Source organism: Merops nubicus, unplaced genomic scaffold (assembly GCF_000691845.1).
Source record: "Merops nubicus isolate BGI_N331 unplaced genomic scaffold, ASM69184v1 scaffold46412, whole genome shotgun sequence".
Taxonomy (NCBI): domain Eukaryota; kingdom Metazoa; phylum Chordata; class Aves; order Coraciiformes; family Meropidae; genus Merops; species Merops nubicus.
The window spans coordinates 5,747-29,705 of NW_008592453.1; the positions used below are offsets into that span (position 1 = coordinate 5,747).

General features: G+C 42.1%; 1 protein-coding gene across 1 annotated transcript; it reads right to left on the reverse strand.

Moving 5' to 3' along the window:
• Window positions 1-3,399: 3,399 nt before the first annotated feature.
• On the reverse strand, window positions 3,400-23,416 carry ERCC3 (excision repair cross-complementation group 3; the record flags this gene model as incomplete). The annotated part of the gene is made up of 13 exons (XM_008935139.1): window positions 3,400-3,534; window positions 4,355-4,507; window positions 8,553-8,671; window positions 9,805-9,922; window positions 10,089-10,185; window positions 13,547-13,749; window positions 16,969-17,153; window positions 18,289-18,603; window positions 19,641-19,845; window positions 20,659-20,823; window positions 20,996-21,131; window positions 22,494-22,543; window positions 23,180-23,416. Coding segments are annotated over 13 exons (2,118 nt in total), but the record flags the coding sequence as incomplete, so codon positions are not given.
• Window positions 23,417-23,959: the final 543 nt, after the last annotated feature.

Here is a 23,959-nt window from a genome sequence, read left to right on the forward strand (position 1 = left end):
ATAACCGTTTAAATACCTAATGTCTCTGCAGGTATAGTTTATGGAAGGAAGAGAGGCATCTAACTTTGCCCAAGGAACACCTTCAGCTAAGACCATACGGGTGGGCTCTTCAGAACATTAGCCAGGAAGAAAAGCTGAAAAAGTGTTGAAATATCAGAAATGTAAGCCAAAATTTTCATTGCAGTTTGAAACATTACTGAAAAAGCCAAAAGGCACTGTCCTCAAACCCACCTGGAAAAAGATCTTTTCAAGCTATGAAGTTACTTCTTTGGAATTTTGAATGCTTTCTAAATTTCCATGCTTTTACCAGAAGCAGGGACAAATTTGAACCTAACAGGCCATGAGGTGAGAACAGAGCTTATAGCTAATTTACTACTGAAGCAGCTTTAGTTTTCACTTTTCTTTTAATCTGCTTCTCCTAATCTTTGGTTTTATCTACCCTATGACAATAATTAAAATCGTCAGTGATGTGTTACGAAAAGAAGATAGTTCAATCAGAGCACGCTAGCCAATCCCAGGTGCTTGCTGCACTATGCATGACTTACTGTTCAGTGCTTAACAAAAAAACCATGAACTGACTGCAACAAATGAAGAATTCAGCTCTGCTTGTAGACTTTCTGTAGCAGGTTTAGTCCCTTATTCTATGCTTACTGTGTACTCCATTAAGTTTTCCCAAGAACCCCTTGCCTTGAAGTCCCAACACACTAGAAAAAAGGTGCTAGCAGAACATAACCATCAGGAGGGCACAAGGAACCAGAGAAACAGACATGGGGTGTAGTTTAGTGCTTTGCTAAGCTGTAATGCTGTTGAAATTGCTATGCCAGTGTCACTGTGCCCCTTCAGTCTAGGCCATCTTAATGAACAAGATTAATATCCTTCAAGCAGTAATCCCTTCACAGACACTTGCTGGTTTGCCATAAGGATGAAAAGCACATAAACACGAGTGTCACTATTGTAGCCTATCAGAAACACTAAGAAAAGCACTATTAAAGAATGACAATTCCTTACGAAGATTAAGTTTCCTCAGTATGGAATTCAGCCTAACTAAGGAGGTGGCCAGGGAACACAGTAAAAGCTTTTATTTCAGCAAGGAAACCTGAATTGCATCCAAGAAAATTGCACCTCCTCTGTCCACAGACTTCCAAGAAATAGCATACTTACCCCAAAGTTCACCTGCCTCTGCCATCACTCGTTGCCCAAAACAGTTTTGCCACAGCAGTCCCGCACCGTGCTGCCGGCAGGGAGCGCGCCGCGCTGTGCAGGCCAGCGGCACTCAGCCTGGAGACCCGGCGGGAGGACTGTGCTTCCTGGAGGCCGGGTCTGCAGCAGCCTGCTGGGATGCTGTGAGGAGCATCGCTGGGCTGTGGGGGCAGCGAGGGAGCAGTGCACAACAGCAGCCCCAGGAAGCAGCGGTGCATCTCAGCAACTGCTTTGCATAAAGCCAGTGCCCACCAGTCTGCCACTCACAGCCACAGGCTGGAGTAACAGCAGGCAGTCATTACTGCAGTAATCATATTGAAGTGATTTCAGTTTGAATACCAACACACTATTACTGAAGCACAGAGCCACTCTTACCTTGTGAAATTATCATGCTTTTCTCAATGCTGAAAGTACTGCATCCCACATGGACCCATTACTTAGATCATTAGTCATCATAGCCAAGATTTACTACTAAGAATCAGAACACCGTTGTAAATCCAGCTCCTACCGCAATTACAAAAATCAGTATTTCTGTGAAGCTATTTCCACCTGTACTAGGGTTTTTTTTCCAAGTTTATGAGAGTGGCAAGTAGTTCCAAGGCAATTCATAAAGTACATCAGAGAGAATTATGCAGAGGGAGACTGGCTGACTTGCTCAGCTATCCCATTGTCACAGACCCCTCCCATTGCACTAAATTATCATTTTTTCTACCAACAGTTACCACAAGAGCTGGTCTGAACTACTGTTAGAAATAAATAATGTTTTAAAACTGGGGAGAGGAAATCAGCACCAGAATACTGCACATTAATCTCTTCCATATAGACCACTCAAGCACTCCCGTGGCTGGTCCCAGTTAGCGAGGCAGAAGACAAAAGGAACAAGAGAAAGAACCAGGAGTTATGGGGTAGGGCTCAGACACCAAGCAAAGTTTAAACTGAACCAGATCAGTTCCATTTTCATAATTACCTGACTCTGACAGAGAGACCAAAAGCAAGCACCATGTGTTCTGAATTATGTTTCCAGTGCTTCTATATTGTCAATTTGTGAATTTATGCCAATAAGAAACAGTATTTTTCTGAAGCCTGTTTGCCATATAACCACCAGGATAGCTCTACCATATGTACTCCTTCCAGTCAGGATTTATAGTAACCTATTTTAAACCAAGAGATCAAGATCAATGTTATTTCATTCATCAGTGAAATGAAACAAGCTCTACAAGGTGTCAGCAAAAAAATCACCTCATAATACAATACCAAGTAACATAACTGTTACAAATTTAAGGAGATATTATTTAAAAAGTTTTTCTGTCACAAACCACCTGCACCTCTCCAATTTTCTAGAAATGTACTGCAGTCTTCCTTAAGAAAAAAGCCCCAAACTCAGGAATCTTTCCTTCACATCTCTGCTTCCACCTCACCCTGTGACAAGTCAAACCACTTTTTGATTCAGTAAGGACTTTTTGATTCAATAACAGTGCAGTGACACTGCACTGTTCAGCACCTTCAAGGGTTTTATTGCAGGGTTAATGGAATGTCAATGACAAGAGAAGCAGCTTTTATTTAAGCAACCTGTCAACAGCAGCAACAAAAAATAAGGAAAACGGAGCACAGAATTTATTTGTATTTACTAATGCTCTCCTTGAATTTACTGTGGAGACAGTCCCTATTTCTACTTGTCTTTGAACTTCAAAATATTTCCAAACAATGTTAAATTTTAAGACAGTTTAAGTCACAAGTGTAAAGTAGCTCCCAGGTTAAAAAAGAAAATGATATATAAAGTGCTCCTACCACGATTTGTTCAGCTCAATGAATGATTTTTATTTAAGCTTTTTAAGAAAACAGTATTTTGTTGAGCAGACACAATAATCGATAAATAATATTTCAAACATCAGTACAAACTTCATTTACAAAACCTTTCCAGAATTCTTCTGAAAAAGGGGCTTCAGCTGATAAAAATAAATTCTATTAATTACCCTGAAAACCAGACAGGCATGACCAGGATCCAGTCACTGGATAATATCTTTCCTGTGGTAAGACTTAGTTCTTTTTCTCCTTTCACATTCACCCACGAAAGCACATCTCCTGCGAAGGAACTACGTGGCCGTACAGATGCATGTAGATGAAGTCTTTCAAAGGACCCGTCAGAAACGGCAGCTCCATCTTTTTCGTCCCGGGAAGGGGTGCGGGACCCGCGGGGCGTCACTTGCGGAAGCGCTTGAAGAGCGGGTGGATGTGCCTGCTGGGCGCCGCCCTGCCGCGCGCAGAGTGGTACTCCAGGTACACCGCGTCGTCCGCGCCCGACATGGAGCTCATCGTGCCCGCGCGGCGAGACACCTGCGGGAGGGAGACCCGCCTGCTCAGGGTGCCACCGGGGACCAGCTCTAACCTGCTGATCCCACCGGCACCCGGGCAGCGCTGCTCGTTTAGTGACCTCGCTGGCAGAAACCTGCCGAGGCTCTTTTTCTTAAGAAGAATTTCTACAAAGGAAGTCGCTGCCTGCTGCTCACCCTAAGTGTACAAACATGTAAGGTTTAACATGGAAAGATACCTTGGTGTGGAAATTCCTAATGCATTTCAGCACAATGCCCGTTAGCTACAAATTAACCCTAAAAAATGAATTACCACATTGTAGGCTTGACTTTAACTTATCAACCAATAAATGTTTCAGGCTATTTATTTTTATCTGTTGCTGAAAATGCCAAACTACTGCCTACAATAACAGTACTTGAAAATGAACAAAAGTGTCCCTTATGCTTCTGTCCTCTGGGCATGAGGAAATGAGGGCATGATTCCAGGGGCACAGTGCCACCACAGAAGGGGATGTGCTGTGTCACGCGTACCTTAAAAATGTTTTAAAATATTTTCATTACTTGTGACTTAGAAGATTTACTTCAAAATCTGTAATAGGTCTATCATCTTCTCCCTCAAATATGATGGAGAAGGACATGAATTCCATTTCTAACCTCCTTCTAGTGTCCAACAAGTGAATTACTCAAATAGCTAAGTGCTAAAGCAGCTTCAAAAAAGTAAATCTGTTCTCCAATGTTTCCCAAAGATGCTAGCACATCAATGATGGCATCACATTTAGAATTAAAATGGAATGGTCCAGTTCTGTCACATTTGTGGTGAACCTTTTCAAAGCATTCTTCATTACCTGAGCTGATTTTGAACTATATTCTCCAGCAACTACTTCCTCCTCAGCATCCAGGTCAGATGCTTGCAGAACTTTCTGGAGAAGCTGCTGCTGTTCTTCTTTAGATGAAAATGAAAGTTCTTCTTCTTCCATTCCTGCAAGCTTTGTAATTACCTAAGAAGCAGAGCACAGTACAAGGTGAGGGCTCTTCCTCCTCACTGTTAGCTATTTAAAAACAAGACAAGGATTTCTGATTCCATACGCTCTTGGAACCACCTTCAAATTTTATTAATGGTCTACACAGCTTACCACTATGGGCAGCAGATACACATACAATCTTGCTAAGTGATGTACAGATACATATATACACTTCCCCTCCCACCCCCCCAACTTGTTATATTCTATCCAGAAATGCAAATTATGAAATTTTGCAGAGGAAAAAAGAAAACAAAAGAAAGAAAAGGTCTGGACAGAGAATGTCACCCAAACACTGTCCATACTTGCTTGACCAGGAACCTGACCAAAGCACACAATGCTCAGACACATATTCAACTTACTGCAAGGCTACCTTAATGTTGTGTGCTCTAGATCTGTCTAGTTTAAAGAACTAGTACTTGATATTTAACAAAAATAAACCACTAGCTTTCCAGACACTGAGAATTTTAGCATAAACATTGAAGAATGGGGGGGGGAGGGGGGAAACAAACAACAAAACAAACAAAACACAACAACAAATTGAGATATAAGATCAGTTGAGAGCCAGTGCAGCAACAAAGCATCAGCAGCAGAGCAAAAGGACTCCTTCAGGGTTTGTGTACTTAGACACCAGGTAACTTTGCTGTTGTTTGGTCTCTGAAATTCTTAGTAGCTCATTTCATAACAATGGATGCAGGGCAAATGCCCTCTACTGGCAAGATAGCTCCATATACTCCATCGGAAAAGCCTCTTCCAAAGACCTGAAAACCTCTCAAGTTTCGGTTATATAGCTTTGCGATACAATTAAAAACTAACCACCTGAGTAATCTGGGCTGGATCTGATCACAAAGACTAATAAAATAATATAAACAGAGCTTAAGGCAAAACAAATCATTAGACACATTTTTTTTTTTTTTTTTGCCAAACAGGGCAGTGAAACACTAGAATGAATAGTCAGTGTTGTGGGCTGCTGCCACCAGCACTTTCCAATTCAATACCAAATGTCTCCGAGAGACACCCTGGTTTTAAGAATCCATTTAGCAAGCTGTCCTGCTATATGGCCAAAGGAGGACTGTGGTCCCCTTTCTGGTTTACTTTGTATGTGTTATGATGATCTCAAAAATAAAGAAAAAGGAGTCACAAAAAAAGCAAATTTAAATGGCATTAGCATGTTTCCAGCTGTGGTTGAAAAACAGTGCTGATGTGATTCACAGCATGGAAATAATCCCCACTGCATTGTCTTTTTTTACGCTGTTCAATGGATGCCAAATTTAAAGTTATCCCCAATTCTTTGATAAAGTGAGGAATTCTGCTATTGGCTTAAAAAGTAATATATCCTACATTCAGCCTCTGAATAAAAACACAATACAGTAAATAACTAAACTATGGCTAGCTAACCAAAAATCCCCACTAGATAATTAGTCCCCAAGCAGTAAATTGTGATGACAAAGCTCCTATTTAAGAGGCAAAGACAAAACAAGAGATTTAGCAAAAAAATGTTATTCCAATCCTCTTTTGATGCAAGACAGAGAACGGAGCTGTTGAGAGTGGCAAAAAGAAAGTCAAGCCCTGGGAAAAAAAGCATGAAAACTGTTACCTTTTTAAAAGGAGTAATGAATTTTTAGTAATTTAGGCATTAGGAACAAAAAGAAGGTAAACATGTGCTGGGAATCACAGAATTGTTTTAGTTGGAAAAGACCTTTAAGATCATCAAGTCCAAGCATTAACCTAACACTGTCAAGTCCACTGCTAAACCATGTCCCTAAGCACCACATCTATATGTCTTTTAAATATCTCCAGGGATGGTGATTCCACCACCTCCCTGGGCAGCCCGTTCCAGTGCTTGACAACCCTTTCAGTGATGAAGTTTTCCCTAATATCCAACCTAAATCTCCCTTGGTGCAACTTGAGGCCATTTCCTCTTGTTACTTGGGAGAAGAGACTGACACCCCACCTCTCTACAAACTCCTTTCAGGTAGAGGGATGACATATGTAGTTGATCCTGCCTTGGAATGAAGAAACACAACAGATGGATTCTTGGAAGCTTTTTTCCAGCCCTATTATTCTTTTATGCCAGCTATGAGCGAAGCTTGAAGTTGGGCAAACAGAAGAAATAGGTAACATTTTGTTCCTGAAGTGCAAATAAGAACATGCCAGTACTGGTCAGCTAAAATGTTGCTCCAGATATTCAGCTGCCACTTGCACTGCTTTTCCTTCCCATATTACCCCAAAACTACCAAAACTACTAGGTCTTCCTTGTAAAATCAAATCCCCCTATTTTAGCCTCTTTCTTAGTTCTAAAATCCAAGGCATTCAAATATAAGTAGAGGGATTTCTCTAATCTTCCTAGCTACAGCCTCACAGATGCATTTGCTGTAATTAGTCACAGCTTAGTGCTGACCTACCATTTTGTCAAAATATACCCACAAAGCAAAACAAGGTTTTTACCTATAAAGACTGTGACATGTCTGTTACAGTGTAAGGACTCCCTCAAAGCTCTCTTTAATGGGCCACTGACTGCAGAGTAATTACTTACTTCAGCATAGCTGCAGCTCAGGGAGGTTCCACCCATGGGGATGTCCCACACTGCACGGATGCCTCACGAGGAATAGCTCTTACAAAGCAAAGCTAAGCGCAATCCAGTGGAGGCTGCTGCCCTTGCACCAGGATTCTGGCAGCACCACAAGCTTGAGCTTGCTCCCAAAAGGCAGATTTGGGAGCCTCATTCTTCTTCTCAGCAATGTTTCTTGTTTGGAAGGCTTCCAATCAGAGCAATAAACTCCAGTTTTGTAAAGGAATCATTTACCTATCATGACGCTCTGCCAGCTTTAACAACCCAATAGGTGAGCATATGAGGGAGCCCATGGATTAAAGGAACATCAGTGAGGTACACTTTGAAAACTATAAATGAGCTTTGGTGGAATGAGATTCTATGTTCAGAAGAAAATTACAGAGATAAATAATAAACTGATGTACAAGGGATGATCAATTTTCAACTACATCTGGAGAAACAAGACAGCATTCAGTGCTTTACAAAATGGACTTTAGGGGAAACTTCTGCCTTTGAAGTCATGGCCCTGTTACATTATCAGCACTAAGTGTTCTCTGCTTTGAAGAGTATGTTTTAGTTGTTGGTAGGAAGATTTCTACTCTGCAGCACCAGTCTTTTCCTGCACTAAATTCTGTCATTATTTAATAAATTAATATTCAACCCGGTGATTTTGGTGATATACTTCATTCCATGCAGAGGAAATTACAAGAGGAAGTTTCAAACTGTTGGTGAAGGCTAAATGAGTTGTTAGCCAGAGCAGTCTCTGCTGACACAGAGCCACTCTATCAACGTGTCTGCATCCCGACTGCTTTTCTGTACCACTGCAGCCTTCAGACAGCATGGTGGAAATGGGGCTAAACATTAGTGTCTGGAGGACAGAGCTCCCTGAAATGCATTTCTTTTGGAATGGGCTCCGGGACACCTCACGACACCTAGCTTCATGACTCCAGGACTCAGATGAAGGGATGTAGGGTGGATGAATCGTGCCTGTTGTGTATTCTCTTCAGCCACAAAGAAAAAGATTTTCTTCCTGTAGTGAAATACTGGTCTGAGACTGGAGCTCTTTGGAAATTATTTGTGACTTGGGGTGTTTTGGAAGTTTTCTGAATCGCTGCTGGGCACTATGACATGAACACCTATCAACAATGCTCATGACAACGTGTAACGGGAGGCCTGCACAGATGGACAGCTGAAGAGCATGGCCATAAACCAACCATGCAAGCAATGTTCTGCTTCGCTCCCTGTGGGTGCTTGGTTTGAAGTCAGAACATTTACTTTCTAGAAGCTGTACTAAACTACTTCACAGTAAAAAAAGATGCTAAAACAACACTGGAACTGTTCTTGCTTTCAAGGAAAACCTTAATTAATACATATCACAACTAGAATTCTCAAGTATTTGACTTAATGCTAACATGAAAGAATATAAAATTTATCTTCTTGGGCCACAAATACAATGAAGAAGAGACTAGTTACCTTGAAGCTATAACCTTGATCTACCAGAAACCGTTGTCGCTTTGTTGAATATGCCATTTCCTGAGTGTCTTGGGATACGAGAGAATAAAAAAAGGCATTGTATTCCTCTGCAACCATGCCTAGGAAACAAGGACACTGAGTGATTAGTTCCATTTGGAACACTGCAAACTAGAAAAAAAAACAGGACTCAATACTGAAAACAGGTGTCTAAATAAGTTGTCTCTCCACAAAACCAATCCGCAAAGTTTAGCTGGACTGAGACCTGATATACACGGACTAGATACGCAGCGTGGAAATTTCTCCTCTTGCTCTTGCCAACTGGTGAAAAGGGAAAAACAGAAAAGGAAACGTAGATGGTGGTGTTGAAGTGGTGCTCTGAGAGGAACCTGCTTCTTTATTATGCCAGGCAAGGTGAAAGACTACGTAATAAACTTAAAAATAATGTTAAGAAGTAAAAAGTCAAGCACAAGGATTGCAACACAGATCAAAAACGTTCAATAGAAAAAGACAAAGGAAAAGTTTTATCAGTATAAACTGGAGTTTGCCGTGGTTTTAGCTAAGAATTCATAAGGCTATATGAAGTCCAGGATATGCAAGGCTGCATCTAGTTTATTTTTTTAAACTTCCTAGTCCTTAAGATCTATTACCCAAACAGCACTGGGCTCTCTTTTAAAACCCAAGGTTTCACTACGGCTTTGTGAATTCACCAACATCAGGTGGGTACAGACTTTCAAACAAAGCCTCAGCTGTCAAAAGCACCAACTGCGCACAAAATAAGCATTTGCACACCTTAAGTGCAAGTAGAAAGTGTTTTAGGAATAATTTTTCTAAACAAAAAAGCTCCTTGGTTACATTTTGGAAAAACACAACAATTTAAAACCAAATCCCATTTTTTAAAAGAAAGTAATCTGCAGTACCAAAAACATGCTTTCTAGAGGCTTGCTTTTTAGAGTAATACTGTTATCTTTTAAAAACTATTTCTTGTTGAGGAAATTATCAAGGGATGAAAAAGTGAAAGAACCATCAAAGAACAAAAAATTAATTTTCCTCCAGCTTTTTTTGTACTTTGGAAGTTTTCCATACACAAAGCTCTACTGACCCAGAAAATGCTTAATGTTCATTCACTGGTATATAGGCACATCTTCTCTTTGACTACAACATAATCCAAAGACAATATAACAAACATCCAGTTTCTCTGCCGTTTGGCGATACCATGACCCAAGGCCCAGAGCCCAACAATCACTTCATTTACCTTTTTTGGCTCTCAGAACTCGTCCCAGCCTTTGAGCCTCCTGCCTTCGGGACCCCCCATGGGATGAAATCTGAATCAGAACGTTGGCTTCCGGCAGATCGAAGGATGTGTCACCCACCTGGAACAGAGCAGCAGCCTCTGAGCAGCGTCTCATTTCCACCGACCTCCAACAAAGTGTTAACACAAAGCACACCTTTGAACTATGATACAAAGATGTCCAATGCACAACACACACCTAGAGCTAGCACTCTTCAAGGTCACTGACGCACAATGTTCTCCCTTACCTTGGAAATGAAAATAGTGTTGATTTTTGGATTGTGCTTGAAATTTTGTAGAATTTGCATTCTTTCTCCTTGTGCAGTAGGACCATATATATAGGGTCTGCAAAGAACAGAACATACACAAATTAAATCAATTCAGGTTTCTCAGTTATTTCTTACACAGTACTAAGATACCAAGGCAGGGAGCACAGTGTGCATTTGAATTGATACAAAAACAAAACAGATTTTAGTACAGCTTACTGTTCACTTTTAGTTTGGCTCTTCCTGGCAGCTACCCAGTTGTTTGTGGAACCCTCGGCAGCAACCCAGTCTGCCAGATATAAATTCTGACAGTTATAAATGTTTTGCAGTTACGTGCACCAATGAAGCTGTAGATCAACAGACATCTGCTAAGCTGACATGAAAGACTGAAGGCAGCTGTTAAAATAAAAGATCCTTTTTTCCTCAAATCTACTGAGTTAGCACATTGACAGCCACAGCCTTTGCTTCCTATTCAAACACTTGAAAACCCAGGCTTCTCTATCAATCATACGCTGAGTGTCACAAGCAGGCTGCTGGATGTCGTTCTGGGAAAATGAGTTTTGCTTTTGAAGCAAATCTCTTGCCCTTCCTAATACCTGCTGCACCTACAGAAATGAGAACAAGGTCCCAAACACTCCATGGCCACAAGCAGCTCTCAGTGGCACTTCATCTAAGGTTTCTAATGTCTGATGATGAATCGCCTGAAACATTTAATATCTCAGCCCAGAAGCCTCCCACAAACTCTGTCACCCACAGCCTTCATAAGTGACTTGGGCTACTATGATTTTTCCTAGATTCTTCTAAAATCTGGCTGTTTTCTTCCTGCCTAAGCAGACTTGAAAAAAGAAGAGGCAGCAGCCAGAATTAACAAAGGCTACATAAAAAATGAGAGGCATGTCAGAGTGCATGGCCACTGCTTTTTCATCTGTTGAACTCCTCTTCCAAATGCTCGTTAACAAGCATCTCCACGTAACAGGAATCAAGTTCTACAATCTCTATGTTGTTCATGCTTCCATATATATTTGTAACCCACAGAACCAACATCAAATGTTCCATTTAACTTTTAATATTGCACACACAGGGGTGGGAGCTGAACATAAACATGCAGGACTAAGGCTTTCTATTCTTATCAACTAATTCCTGCAATTGGCTTCTCTTCCTTTACTACAAACATTAATCTAGTTTTTCTTTCACCAAACAATCCTGATCACCTCCAAATCTTTTCTTCTATTTAGTGTGTTCAGCCAGAATTTTAGAAGAACACAGCTACAAAATAAAAGTGGCAAATAAGTCAATTCTGAAACAGTACTGTTGTTATTCAATTAGTAGCACTCAGTAATATTTTAAGCCTTATTTGAAATTTTGTTTAATATTTAAATGATGATGATTTTAATCCCCAACAAAACTTAAATGGAAGATTTAAACTGAAACTAAAGCATTTGTGAGCCTTCTGTCTCTCAAAATCACCAAGAAGAGGCTCAAACACAGTTTTTTTTTATGGAGAACAAAATAACCTAGAACTCCTGGCTATCAATCCTCCATTTTAGCCCCTCTAGATCCTACTCAACAATGGTTCATTAACACACATCCGAGTACCTTCCTGAACTTGGAACATACAATGCTAGGTTGACTTTTTTTTTTTAATGACTCTTTTTCCTCACTGCAAAGACACTTGAGGGATTTGCAATGATAGATCCTTCTCCCATTAATTGGCATAACTGTCAAAACCACAGAGGAACAGTCCTTCAAGAACAGTGATTTGAACGCATTAGTAACACCAGTAAGAAGTCAGCACATGAGCCATACTATACTAGATGACAGGCTCATGACACTAAAAGCTGGCTAAAAAAATGTCAATTCTGTGACCTCAAAAATTATAGTAAAAATAATTCCTGTCACAGTCTTTCCCTGCCAGTGCCAAGGGAAAGGGTAGTAAGGGAGGAGCTGGCAGAGACAGCCAGACGACGGCCACCTCTGCCTCCACCCAGGAGCCCAACCGTCCCACATGCTCGAGTCGGGTCATGAGGAGTGCAGTGGGAACTGTCCTCCTGCTGGGCCAGCACTGGCCAGGCAGACAGCTTCAGCTGTGGCCACTGCACCCGCTGGGCTGCCCCCTCCTCCTCACACGTCTAATCATGACCCCTCAAACCAACAGCTCTCTTTGTGTCAGCATGCTCACAGTGACCTGTGACAGAAAATTCTCTGGTTAAAAGAGACTCCCTCACCTTCATGCAGCACTGCAAGCCTCCTTCCTAACACTGACAGCCATATAACCTGGGGCTCCATACACGATGTGAGGAACAGAGAATTCACTCAAGCACATGAAAGCAGGCACCTACTGTTTCTTCAGCTGGTTTCCCTGCTATGTTCTAAGTGTTTATCCCACTTAACAACTGCTGTGTTACTTAGCAAACACCTCCTCCAAGCACTGCCTCTGATAAAGACTTTTCTGTGGTGCACTGAACACTGCTAGATACATTCCAGAGGCATCATTACAGCTAATCTCTGTCCAGACAGATTAAAAAAGAATGATGAAAGAGACCACGGGTGTTGGAACTGATCCAGCACCATTAGTTCTGCTTACTATTTGATGTCACAGCAAGGTAGCACAACACGGCTGTTAAAGCTACAGTCAAATCTGATTATAAATTTTGGGAATTATAAGGCTTGTTTGTGGTTTTCCTAAGAAGTACTGCTGAAATTCCTAGACATGAAATCATACACAGTCAAAATGCCCCACAGCTTCCAGCAAGCAAGGTGATATCTGGGTTTCCCAGGGAAAGGATGAGACTGGCTTCCATGTTTATTTTCCCCAATAACTGCACTGTGCCTGATCCTGGCAAGCACTCTCCCTGACCACGCCTCTGCAAACACGCTGATGGTAACCCCTCAATAAACTCTATCTGCACCCCCTTCCCTAACTGCACCCATGTCAGAGTCCTTTAAAGTAGCTGAGGAGCTCACGGCAGCAACACCCTTTCGCTTATTAAACAACTACAAAAGTTCCAGGCAGTGCACTGGTACAGCACACATCACCCAAAAGTTTGCCTAAGGATTTTTAGACAAGGCAAGACCTTCTGACAACCTCAAGAGGAACGCACTGGGTCCCCTAAAATCCTGAAAGATACAGAGAGTGTATATTTGAAAACCTTTGTCTCAGGGAGAAAGGGGAAGCTACCGTCCATTAAAGAAATAGTTCTAGTATATTGTTAAAAGCCCTTCATTTTTTTCCACTGGCTTTTAATAATAGTAAAATGGAAAAATGCTACCAGTCTCTCACGGAAATTTTGGATGAAAACTCCTCTGAGGCAAGTGCTAAGCAAAGTTTCTTTTCAAACAGTTCCACAACAAAACAACGTTGCAGCGCCAGTAAAATCCATCAAAAAAAAATCCCCTCCCGGGAGGAGAAGAGCCGTGGCACTGCTGTGGTGAGCACTTACTTCCCCAGCCTGACCGCGTACTCCTTCAGCGCAAACACGTTGTCGGCAAACACGATGATTTTGTCGTTCCGGCGCTCGTGGAACTTGATCAGGAACTGGCAGGCTCTGAATTTATTTGGGTTCATAGTGTACAGCAGTATCCGCTTCTTCGTTTTGATAGCCACATATTCTCTATAGAATTCAGGCGACATTGGGCACCAAACCTGGAGTTAAAAAACATACACGCACACAAAGTAACCCTCCATTATTTACTTATTTCATTTCCATGAGATTTTAAAAGATACTGGGGGGATGATAATGCATTATAAGTTTCTGTGCAGCACAGGGCACAGATTTGAACACAGTGGTTTCTGTACTAAAATGAAAGCTACTGGTTGGTGTTGTCTCCAGCACTGCCAAACTCTGCTTAACCTCATTAATATTCTGGCCTTCCAAAATGTTTTGGTAGTGAGATCCATGACAGAAATAGGCAATGGGACTGGAACAGGCCTGGAAGATATTTCTTTTGTTTCATACTTAATAATTTTACTAAACACTACTGCTTTTGAACCAACTGTCTGTGTAATTGCCCTGTTACAGCGGTCACATTTTTTTTTTCCATAAAAATTAATTTTCATCCATATTCTGAAAGCTGAGAGACACATTTGGTCTTCATTACAGAACAAATTTACCCATCTTCTTTTCATACACCCACAACCACAAAGGAGTGACCTTTATTTTGATGGCTATTGAGACCACCACTTTCAAAACACTAGTATTGATGAGAAGTTTTCAGTAGGTTTCCCTAAGCAATTATCTCATCCTGCTAGTACTTATCATAGTACTGCACAAGTCTAAGCTTACTGATATTTCTTCTACTGAAGTATGAAAATAGAAACAATGATGAAGTTTCAAAGTTTATTCCAATGCAATGGCTCTCTCTACAGCACACAAGGGCACTACCTGCAGTGCACAGAATTTAGAAGACATTAATTCTGCTGCAGATGGGTTATTCCCCTATACCCACCGCACAGTACAAATTAACAGCGTGCTGCAAAGAACAGCCTCTCACATAACCACTGTTCAGCTAAGGAAGTTCTGTGACAATTAGCAGGAACTTACTTAAACAACTTGAATTTTTCTGAACTATTAAGAACTTTTTTGTTTCAAAGCATTTTTCCCGTGAGTTAAATGCTAGGTGGGGCTTTTTTCATCCCTCGGTTACATTAACAGTAATTTCTGCATCAAATAGGCACCAGTTATTGTATGCTGTCTATATGAAAGATTGAAATATTCTCTTCTGGTCTGAGAAATGTAAAAGTGAGAATGAGATATGGAGACTGAACATTTGACTGTAGTAAAATAATTCATCTAGTACTCAATGCCTCTGACAACATGGCAAGCTGAATATATTTTCATTTGTACATGCACTCTCCTCTGGATTTGGAAATGGGTAAAATCTACTTTTCACCCCAACAATCTTTTCATTTTTACGTTTTGCAAGACATGCACTGCAAGCCGAAAACAGTATGGCAGCTGAGAAAGAGCTTATCTGTAAATTACAAAACTCTGAAAATATACTTAAGGAACAGGCTTGTTCTCCTTTTTTTAAACTTTTCTTTTAGCTTGGCTAACTGTGCTGCCGCGCAGGAGCAGCGCCTGCAGCGCCCCCGCCTGCCTGAGCAGCCAGCAGCACCGCCCTCGCTTGCCACCCGGCAAGACGCACACTTGACGAGCAAGGCAGAGCCCCTGCTGGGCGGTGGGCAGTAAGGCAACCCGACCAAGGACGCTACTGCTCAGCAACACGTCAAGACAACCCAAACAAAAACTCAGTGCAGTTGTGTGTGTATTAGACTTGTTATTTATCAGCCATCAGCATCGGGTTTTTTTGATCCTTTTGCTTTCGGTAGTCCCATCAGATGTTATTTCAAAACACTGGCCCGAAGAGTCTAAGCTTGCAGGATTGCCATGATTCAGAAGGAGGGCAGCCCAGGCCTCGCTCTTCCACACTGAAGGGCAGTTGAGGTTGGAGAAGAATTATGCTCCCAACCCAGAATTAACCCACATGCCTAAACAGTCAAATCTGGTTTCATTCAGTGTAGATATTTTCTATATGCTCTTCATTTGCATTCTACTACTGAAAAATAGCTGTGGGTTTTTTTCATTCAATGTAGATATTTTCTAGATGCTTTTCACTTGCATTCTACTACTGAAAAATAGCTGTGGGTTTTTTTCCCTTCTACAACCTCCAGTTTGCATGAAGTTCAAGAGAGGAACAGCTGACCTGTATCTGCATCCTTTGTTCCAGTACCAGAACTAGCAAGAAGTGTATGAAACTACCACAACAGGTTTAAAAAAACCCCAACAACCAAAACCAACAATAAACCAACATACCACTCCCCCCAAACAATGGAAAAAAAAAAAACAAAACACACACCACAAATAAAAGGAAAAAAAAACACCCCAGGAAAAATCCAAGAGACAGTTAAGTTATAAAACTCTACCACAGGATGCTGTAGCTGCTAAAAGTTTAATTACACTTGATGGGAGCTCAGACAAGTTCATGAAAAAGAAATCCACTTTCTATGACTGATGGTCACATAGAAATCATGTGTAACTCATAAATGATTGAGCATTTGGGGAAGTACCAGGAGAAGTAGCAGGGTCGCCCTGTTTTTATAAGCTTCCCTATATCTTCCTTGACAATTACCAGAGACAATATATTGTCAGACCTTTAGGCCGACCCAGAAAGGTTAATTCAGTGTTCTCATGTGCCCATGCAAAAGGTTTCCACTTCTCTGATAACCACATTTTTCTTTCATATGCTACAAAGAACATAGATCACACCACTATACTGGAAAGAAAGACTAAGATCCAGTCTCAATTTTCACCCTCGTGCATTTAGGCTTGAAGTAAGCTGGTGTTTTCTTACGTTTTTTAAAATTTCTATTCTTCTTTAAGAGTTACAAGAATTTTCCTCGAACTACTGCAGACTGTCTACCAGTTGAAGTCTCTGAAAAGCAGCTTCCTGCAGACCACCTGATGTGGTGTCCATCACAACACGACGTTTCGCTACCACACAGAGCTGAGTTTCAGGTACAAAGTCAAGTCAGAGAACACGACCATCCGCTGCAGGAAACCATGTCTACAGTGCTGCAGCCACCGCCCACGTTCCCAAGGGCTGACTCGGGAGACGGTCAATCAAGCACCACAGTCCCCACAAAGAGAAAGTGCTGAAGTCACTCTCAAGAACATGTGGCTACTGGACTTGCCACATATTCAGATTGACCAGCAACAGTCTTGCCAAAGCTACAAAGTAAATGAAAAGTCCCAAGGGCGTCTGTTTGTCCCAGTTAAATACTTACAATTCTATACATCTTCCTTAAAAAAAGTTATAAGCATACTAAATAAACACTAGTAGTACCAAAAAAGCAGAGTATCACCTCAGCACACTGGACTTTAGCAATGTAGCCACTGTTCTGCAGCTCCATCCAGTTGGCTTCATAGAGCTTTGGTCCAATCAGGAAGTTCAGGTCAACAATTTTATCATCTTCTCTGACCAGGGTGGCAGTCAGCCCCAGTTTACAATGAGCTTGTACAATAGTGAGCACACGTCTGAACATTTTTGCTAAGAAATGCAAGACAAATTTTCTGTTTACTTTCCTGAATGGATTTAGAAGACAAATACTTCAACTTAAAAAAGAACTTTTATCAACTCCTGAATACAAAGCAAGCACAGCATTGGCAAACTTTACTTTTTTTCACATACACTTCTAACAAATCTGTGTTACAGCAAAACTTCACACTGACTGCAGCTTTAGTTTACATCTTCAGTGTAGTGTGAAAATCCCAGTAAACCTTCCTCTAGCATATTTATTTTTCCCATTTCCTGAGAGAAAATTAAATCTTCAAAGGATACATGGCTTATTTCAGGGAATACAGTATTTCATATAAAGAGCTATGACACAAGGACTCTTGGCCAACTGCCACATCTGGAACTTCTACTGTATGGCAGAATGACTCATCCTTAGCATTGCTAGAGATCACAGAGAGTCTATACCTTAATTTTTATGAAACCAAGAAAGAGCAAAGTGAAAGAACGGTGGCAGCAGCATGCCACTTCAATAAAATGGCAGTTAAACATCAGGTTCTACTTCTGAAAGCCATGATTTCTGAAGACACCAAATTATATTCAAATGAAATAATAAGAACTAGGTAGAGCAGCTAACAGAATCCTGGGTGGTATTTTAGCCAGGATTATTCCACAGACACAATTATTGCTTTCCAAGAGTATAGATCTCAACTTCATAGTAATTTCAAATACAACAGCTAGTTCTGGACAGTAATCACTACGGTTACTCATATTTTATTGAGTAGAAACAGGTACTAGAAGTTAGCTTACAGTGCTGCTACACCTCAAAAGATGACAGATAACTTCTCTCCTGTTCAAATTTGTCTACAGCAAAATTATAGAAATGTAATTCAGGCGTCTTAAGAGCACTTTATCAGCCTATAGAGAAAGACAAGGCACTTATATTTTACATTGCCATTTTAGAAAACAGTGTCTGATTTCAAGGGTTTCAGAAAACTAATGGTCAGCTAAAAATCAGGAAAAATAAAACAAGTAGAACAAGGCAGTTTCCTTGTCTCAAAATCCTAAACCACACTGACCCTATAAGACACAAAGAACACACCACTACTAACAGAGCAGGGTAACACTACCATTGCAGGCAACACGAAAGGTTTGCACACCATTTCCTTACCAGGGATAGTATGTACTTCATCAAGGATCATAAGGCCCCACTCTTGACTTTTAAGCCACTCCATGACTCTTTCTGCTTCCCAGGATCTTTTGGTCGTGTGTCCCAACATGGAGTAAGTGCTGATAGCAACAGAACAGCCAATGGGCTTTTCTTTGGCATCAGAAGTGAACCGACATATCTGGCTGTCGTCGATGGTGGACCACATCTTGAACTGGGCTTTCCACTGCTCGACAGACACTGCCGAATTCCCCAGGACCAGGCAGCGCTTCCGCACGGTGCACGCAGCTGTCACCCCCACCAGGGACTTGCCAGCACCTGCAGGGGAACAAGGGCCATGCTCGTTAGCCACCTCTCGGGCATCACTGCAGCAGGAGGGGCAAGGGGGGAAACAGCAAAGGAGAACAGGAAAACTGTGAGAGGATGTAAAATCATGTCAGTGCAAAGTCTTTGCTGATTCATTACAATAATGGTACTCAAGAAATGGGAGTATTCACTTCCAAAAAACCAGCTGGATTGTCTATTGGACATGTAACTGTATTTGCTCAAGAAAATAGTCCTAAACAATGGTTATGCCACTTAGAAGCAATAACTTTGATGCTTTCTTAACTTCAAAAGCATGGTGAATTGCAGGTGGCTACAGAAAGCTTCCCCTAGAGGAGGAGATCTATCCCCCTGCCCTCACCAGCCATGTTTGTTTCCCCACACACCAAGTGCTTAAACCTTCCTACTCCTCCTTCACCCTCCTTTCAGCATCCCCTTACACACTCTCTCAGGCCCTCGCTGCCTCTGGGGTTCCCCCTCCGCCCCACTACCAAGGGCACTAGCATGGAGCCTCCTGTTCTCTCCCTTTTCCACTGCTTCCCATAGCTGGTCCCAACTGGCATGTTCCTCATTTTTCCTAAACTCCCCTGCCCAGAACTTGTGCACATAAGCTCTTTTCTTCCTTGCACTCCTTATACCATATCTGTATTCCCAGTTCTCCCCAGCCTCCCTGCTCCCAACCAAGCATCAAATGATTCCAATGCCAACAGCTTTACCTTTCACCCGAAGATCAGCTGACTTGGAGGGAACAGTGAAGGCACAAATGGTCATCTGAAGCTACCTCAACCACAAATCTGTTCTTCAGCCACTACAGGGACACTGACAGGATGGTTCCAAGCAGGTGCCCGACAGCTCTACCAGCTGGGCTCCCCTCACCACAGCCTCACCACCCACTCGCTACAAACCAACAGGAGTCTGCACACTGGTACCCCCAACTGTCCCTGCTACTGCCCGAAATCCACGCGCTGCCATATCTGGGAGTCACTTGACAACAGGCAAATAAAGAGCAAAACACTCGAATACCAACTGACCACAGGGCAAGACAATAACACCAGATCTGGCTCGTCCATTTCCAAACATCTTCCTTAGGCTTTTCTCTTGATAGGGCCTGAGGACAGCTGTTGGTTTCAGATCTATATTAATGTCAGGATTCACGGAATCATTTCTGAAATCATATTCTGCCAGCAAGGGGTACTCCAAATGGATACAACGCTTCTGAAGTTCTTCAATCATCTCCTAAAGAGGGAACAAATCTTCAGATGGTAAATTCTCCACAACTGAAGTAATTCATCCTTTTCGTTCTATTGCAAACAACCAGATTAAGTAGTACCAACTGAAGTTACATTTATTTTTATGCTCATTAAGTCTGTAAGAGTTAAAGTTTATTCCAAAAACTTTACTGGTGATCACTCCTGCCTCCCTCAAACATTTCAAGGAACAGCTAGTATCAGAGAGGGATATTCAGACAGAGGGAAGAACGGGATGTGCTCATCTCAGATGTGTTGTTTACCCAGCAGTGACTAAGCTACACCTAGTCTTGAAACACAGAGCTCAGTAACAGACACAGGAGGTTCTGTGTGTTACAGATAAGGACCTACCAAAGCTGCACATCTGCTGAAGCTGGAAAATCTCTACACCCTGGTAACACCGTTATTATTGCACAGTGATTCAGTCAACAAGAGGCTGTTGGTTTGGTTTGCATTTATGAAAACACACAGAAAAGCTACTAATTTTCTGTTTTCTCCAGTAAGGCAAAGTTTAGAATTGCTGAGTCCGAAATCAACCTGAGGAATTCTACTCTCTGGAGATTTTCTCTGATCCATGAACTTCATGCCTTGCAGGCAGGGAAGGAGGAATACCCTGTCTATGACCCTCTGTACAGAAGATTCTAAGATTTTGGAAGGTAAAAGGAAAGAAAAGTTAATGACCTCCAGCAATCTCCCCTATCAAACAACGAGCCACAGAACCCTACATCAGGTTCTTATGCTTATTTGCAAGCACTGGGCACACTCCCCAAAGCTACAAACACAGAGACTAAAATACTCATACCTGCTTGACTTCAAAAGACACCGTCTGTGTTTCCTCTTCCTCCTCCTCATCTTTGTCCATCCGCTCATAAAACTCAAATAAGTCAGCTGGGACATCTGGCTTATTCTGAGCTTCTGCTTCCTGCAGTGTTGAGGGACCAAGGCCACCTTCACCAGATTTAGAAATCTGAAATAAGACAGGCAGGAATTTTCACTCAGGATTTCATTAGAGACACACCCTGCCCCCTTCCCCCACACCAACCTGAGGTGACAGAACAGAAAGCAACTGGTGGTAAAACAAACTGCTCAGCAGTTTATCTACTGTTAATTCAGTAATTTCACAACATGCCCACACGTACCACTGATTTACTCGTGAATGTCTCTGTGATGAGCTCTGTTTCTTCACCCTCAGCATTTCTCAGGCGGCAGTCTTTGATTACAGGGTCTTGCAGAAGTTGCTGAATGACATCAGGGTGGGTACTTTCCACAAAATACCTAAAATTAAAGAGCAAAGGAAAACATTTTTACAAACTAATCACCTGAATAACTTAGAGAAAGAGTAGCAGAGATGCTTAAATATATAGCTATCCCAGATGCCTTCTCAAGCATCCAGCCTTGGGGGTGGTAATTTAAAAATAAAAAATCATGGCAATCAAAATTTTTAGAAGATGCCTCATATCACCAGTGTCGTGTGCTTTGCAATTATCCATCTTGTGCACATATTCTCTTAACACAAGTGGGAAAACTCCAGCAGAACTGCCTAGAGAGCTCTCACATACATGTCTTGTGACACAAGCAGATTTTTTTGAGATCAAATTGAGGTAAGTCTGTGAAAACACCTTATGTGGTGTTTTTAAAGTCCCGCACACAGGACCAAAAAAGCCCTAAAAAGTAAAAAATCCGAAACCTCCAAATCACAGATCATCTGAAAATTTAAATTATTCCATCCAAAATTTGCCTCTCTCCCTGAAGATTCACCAGTAATGAAGCTGGTTCGAGATCACAGTTAAAACATGAGCCAAGAGACACTTAAGTCTGAAGTGGCACAGGAGAAATCTTTTTCTCAGAAACACTTAGGAACCCGAGGACAAAAACCTGCCAGTAATACTAGCATCAGTGCTACCCAAAGCAGCAGGTTCAAAAAAACCCAGCAGCACAAGCAGAGCGTTAGATTATAGTCCTAGGGATTTCTCACAGCTGTCAGACAGCACAGAAATTTGCAAAATAAATAAAAGGAGAAAGAAAACACAAGCAAGGTACAGAGGTAGGCTTCAGGTGTCCGCTGTGTCTCCTTCCTTTCCCTCTCCCTGCTGCAGAGTCACAGGTTTAGATAAAACTGGTCAGCTCTACACCAGCTGGCTGCTCAGGGTGCCTTCCACTGTTGTCGTCTACGTTTAAAACAGACCAGATCCAACCCAGCAACATGCACACACCTCTTACCAATGGATTCAGTTATTACTGCTGAATGGCGGATTACAAGTCAGAGCACATGTGACTGAGGAACAGCTGCAGAAAAATTGTCTAACCAGGTTCATGTAAACTAGGAAAAAAAAGTCTCTGAAAATCTGAAGTATATATTGCAAGTCCAAGCAATAAAAAACCAAGCTGGAATACCGAATTCACAACCTACTTTAAAGAAATGTAACAATAACCAGCAGCAGCTCAAGACTAACTCAACAAACTGACTGACTAACATATTAAACTCTTGCAGCAATTGAAAAAGTGACCCTGTATTACTAGATGCCCCAGTCAGCTGGGAGCTGAAAGGCCCCACAGCTACTGAGACCACCCGTTTGTGCACCACTGTGCATCTGGAGGAGCTCCTCTGCCACATGAATTAAGGAAGACGCCACCTACCTGTTATGTTTCAGTACCAGCTTCACTTTCCCGTAGCTGACAGTACACAGCTACAAAGGAACAAGAGCTGACATTAGGAACATGCAAAGGAGCAATTCTACATTTGGGACCAAAGGCTGCAATGAAGTCCAGGTCTTTGTGGGGAAGCAGGGGATCATAAAACATTCACTTGCAACATTGCCATGCCCACAGACCAAACCTGAGGAGGTGTTCTCAGATAACACACGCATCATCGCACGCAGGAGGTCACACCCAGATATTCAGTTTTATGCCCAATTCCACACTGCTTCCAAGATGGCAAGAACAGACTGGCAGGACAAGGCAGGCTACGTTCTACTGAGCCGGCCCATTCCAGTCTGCTTCCCACATTCACAGTCGTCTTCCAGAGCAAATCCAAGGAAACGTTCCCCTTGTACAATTCCTACTGGCTGAAAGTGTGCACACAGATGCCCAGGGATACCTTTTTTTAAGAGGTATAAACCCCACAGGGAATATATTCTGAAAGTAGCATGTGTGCAGCAGTACACTACAGCATAAGACAAAAGATAAAGGCTGTGTTCCCTCTAAACAGTAACAGAAGACAAAACCCCAAAACTATTAAAAATAAATAAAATAAACAGAAGCAGAAGGAAAGGATTTCCCTAGTAGCAGGGGATGTATTTCCAATGCCGGTGAAACAGTCCTACCTTGATGAACTGAATTATCCCATCTGGGACGCCAGTTTTGCTCAGTTTCTGCAGGTACTCGGTGATGTCGCTCGTCTGCAGGCCCACGCTGACGGCGGCGTACAGGGAGTAGGCGGTGAGCTTGTACTCGTGGAGGTGGCTGGGCCTGCACACCGGCTCCGCGATGGCCACCAGGAAGTCCTGCGCGTACTTGTACACCGGGGAGAAGGCTTCCAGGAAAATATGGCCATCAGGAGCCTGGGGAAGCAAAAAGAAATGCTGAAGGCTCAGTGGCATTAGTGGAGAAAAACAAGCGGTTTCAAAAAAGCGCTCACCCTACCAACAAAGCTGAAGAAAAAAAGACACAGAAACATACGAACTGCTTTTGTTTTCTGAAAAGGTCCAAACACTGATTTTCCGGTGTCCCTTCTGTGGCACTATGAATAAACCACACCCAGATCAATCAAGCTTTTCCAGACTGATGTGTTGGGGCTTTTTTTGGTTTTAATGCTAAGCAGATTGTCTGGGTGGAGGCAAGCTTCCAGCCCTATTCCCCTGAAACAAAACAAAACAAAACTCCTCACTCATTTTACACAGAATGAACAGAAGAGAGAAGGTGGCATTTGTGTCACAGCACTCAGTAACAAACACCCTGCAGATGTCTTCTCCATACACTCGGAGAAGGTGGCCAAGCCTGGGGGCAGGTTTACTGACACCCCTTTCAGGTCAGAGAGAACAAAGGATACTGCTTACAGAAGGTGCAACCGGCTTCAGGCTGTGTCATTCCAGCACACAGCCCCG